Raw genomic sequence first — 2,575 nt, forward strand, 5'->3', positions numbered from 1 at the left:
CTGATATCAAATATTTTCTCTATTTCATTTTAGTTGGGCTTTTTGCTAAAAATGTTTGTTTAATTTAGCTGAATTCTTTTTGTAAAATCAAGAGAGTTTTATTATGTTTTTCAAATAGTATTAATCATATCACTAAATGACTGCATAAAATGTATATATTCAAATTTATATTTTTAAATATAATTATCAGATTAATAGATATTAAAATAAGCTTTTAATAAATATATATATATATTTTTTAAATCAAGTTAAGAAGAACAATTATTTAAAACGAAGGGAGTAATTATTAAAACAATAAAATAAAGAGAAGATAGAAAAAGGTGTAAGGGTCAAATTAAGTCACTAACCACCAAAGTGCATGAACCGAGCCACCCTCGTAACTCCTAACCTCTATAAATACCTTCCAACTGTCTTACTTCTTTCCCCATCCCCATCCCCATTTTCCATTTCTCAACTCCCATATCCCATCTTCCTTGCAACTATGCCTTCTTCTTCACTATTTATCGTTTCTAAATCCACTATTTACCCCAACGATCATCAATCACTTAACAACACTTTAAAACTCTCCGTCTCTGATCTTCCTATGTTATCATGTCAGTATATTCAGAAAGGCGTTTTATTGACCCAATCTCCTTTCGAATCCTCTATTTCTCTCATTTCTCATCTCGAAATTTCCCTTGCCAAAACCTTAGCCCATTTCCCTCCCCTCGCAGGCCGTTTAATTACGGACTCTCAGGGGTACGTTTACATCGTTTGTAACGATGCTGGTGTAGATTTTGTACATGCAAAAGCACCCCACCTCAATCTCTCAACACTTGTTCCACAAAATCAAGCAGATATTCCGATTTATTTTCGAAAGTTCTTCCAATTTGATAGTACTTTGAGTTATGCTGGGCATAATAAACCCTTAATGGCTATTCAAGTTACTGAACTAAATGATGGTGTATTCATCGGATGTACGATGAATCACGCCGTCGTTGATGGTACTTCCTTTTGGAATTTCTTCAATACTTTTGCTGAATTTTCAAAAGGCGAGAAGAAGATTAGTAGGCAGCCGAGTTTTAACCGTAAGACGGTGTTTGATTCACCGGCGGTGTTGAAGTTCCCGGACGGTGGACCGTCGGCTACTTTCTCCGGCGACGAGCCGATCCGTGAAAAGATCTTCCATTTCAGCCGTGAAGCCATATTGAAACTGAAGTATAGGGCAAATAGAACGGCTGTTAACGGTAAGGTTAACGGAAAGATAACACCAGTTAATGACGAGCCGGCTTTGAAAAACGGCTCGGCTACGGCTTCGGAGATTTCGTCATTTCAGTCATTGAGTGGTCAATTATGGAGATCGGTGACACGGGCTAGGAAATTGGACGGGAACAAAACGACGACGTTTAGGATGGCGGTTAATTGTCGCCATCGGCTGGAGCAAAAGATGGAGCCACTGTATTTTGGGAACGCCATTCAAAGTATCCCGACCGTTGCTTATGTTAAGGAGCTGTTATCTAACGACTTATATTGGAGCGCGAATCAGCTACATCAAAATGTAGTGGCGCATGGTGATTTCACTGTGCGCCGTGGTGTGAAGGATTGGGAAAGTAATCCTAGGTTATTTCCTCTTGGTAATTTTGATGGAGCTATGATTACTATGGGAAGTTCACCTAGGTTTCCAATGTACGATAATGATTTCGGGTGGGGCCGACCTGTCGCGGTCCGAAGTGGTATGGCTAATAAATTTGATGGTAAGATCTCCGCTTTCCCTGGACGAGAAGGAAATGGAACCGTTGATCTTGAAGTGGTTTTGGCACCCGAGACAATGGCGGGACTTGAAGAGGACATGGAATTTATGCAGTATGTTTCTTAATGGTGTTTGTCTATTAATGTGCAAAAAATTCAGGCTTAATGTGTTTAAATGAAAAATTGGTTGAGTTTGTACATCGAGATGACAAATGGGTGCAAGTTTAGGTTGTTGCCATTAGGCTATTTCGCCAATTGTGTTTTTTGTATTTAACAAAGTGTGTGAAGGTTAAATTGAACAACAATGATCAAGAGAACACTTGAAATCTTGAAGGGCAAAAAGGTTGGAAAATGTTACTCCCTTTTTTTCTATTTTTACTGGATTTATTCATGTGGTAATTGACACATCTAAAGATAATGAACATCAAAGTGAATTTAATCTCTCTCTCTCTCTTCTTTTTTTTTTTCATTTTATGAAAAAAAAGAAGTCGAGTGGTCCAAAATAGAACATTTGGGGGCCTTTTACTGTTGAGGATAAAATATGGGGTAACGCTAGAATTAGTGGAACTTGATGCTTTATATCTCATTTAGAATTTTAGATTTCCAATTCTTTCATTATTGAAGGTCCTAAAAGATTAGTAATTAAAACCTCACAATCTAACCGTAGTTCTAAATTTAACTGCCGTCAAATGACACTACGTCAAAAGAGAAAAAGAAATCCTATATAACCTTAATTGACAAATTAAACATTATTAGGGTGGAATTTCATATTTAAAACTTGAATGTGCAAAGTCAAATAAGAGAAAAATGAAAGAAGTCACTACTAAAAAAAATAAAAAAAAACGAC

General features: G+C 36.8%; 1 protein-coding gene across 1 annotated transcript; it reads left to right on the plus strand.

Moving 5' to 3' along the window:
* The first annotated feature begins 349 nt into the window (after positions 1-349).
* LOC107842775 (protein ENHANCED PSEUDOMONAS SUSCEPTIBILITY 1) lies at positions 350-2,070 on the plus strand. The gene has a single exon (XM_016686799.2). The coding sequence runs from the start codon at positions 359-361 to the stop codon at positions 1,853-1,855; it is 1,497 nt and encodes a 498-aa protein (XP_016542285.2). The 5' UTR covers positions 350-358; the 3' UTR covers positions 1,856-2,070.
* The last annotated feature ends 505 nt before the right edge of the window (positions 2,071-2,575 follow it).

This window comes from Capsicum annuum, chromosome 9 (genome assembly GCF_002878395.1).
Source record: "Capsicum annuum cultivar UCD-10X-F1 chromosome 9, UCD10Xv1.1, whole genome shotgun sequence".
NCBI classification, from domain to species: domain Eukaryota; kingdom Viridiplantae; phylum Streptophyta; class Magnoliopsida; order Solanales; family Solanaceae; genus Capsicum; species Capsicum annuum.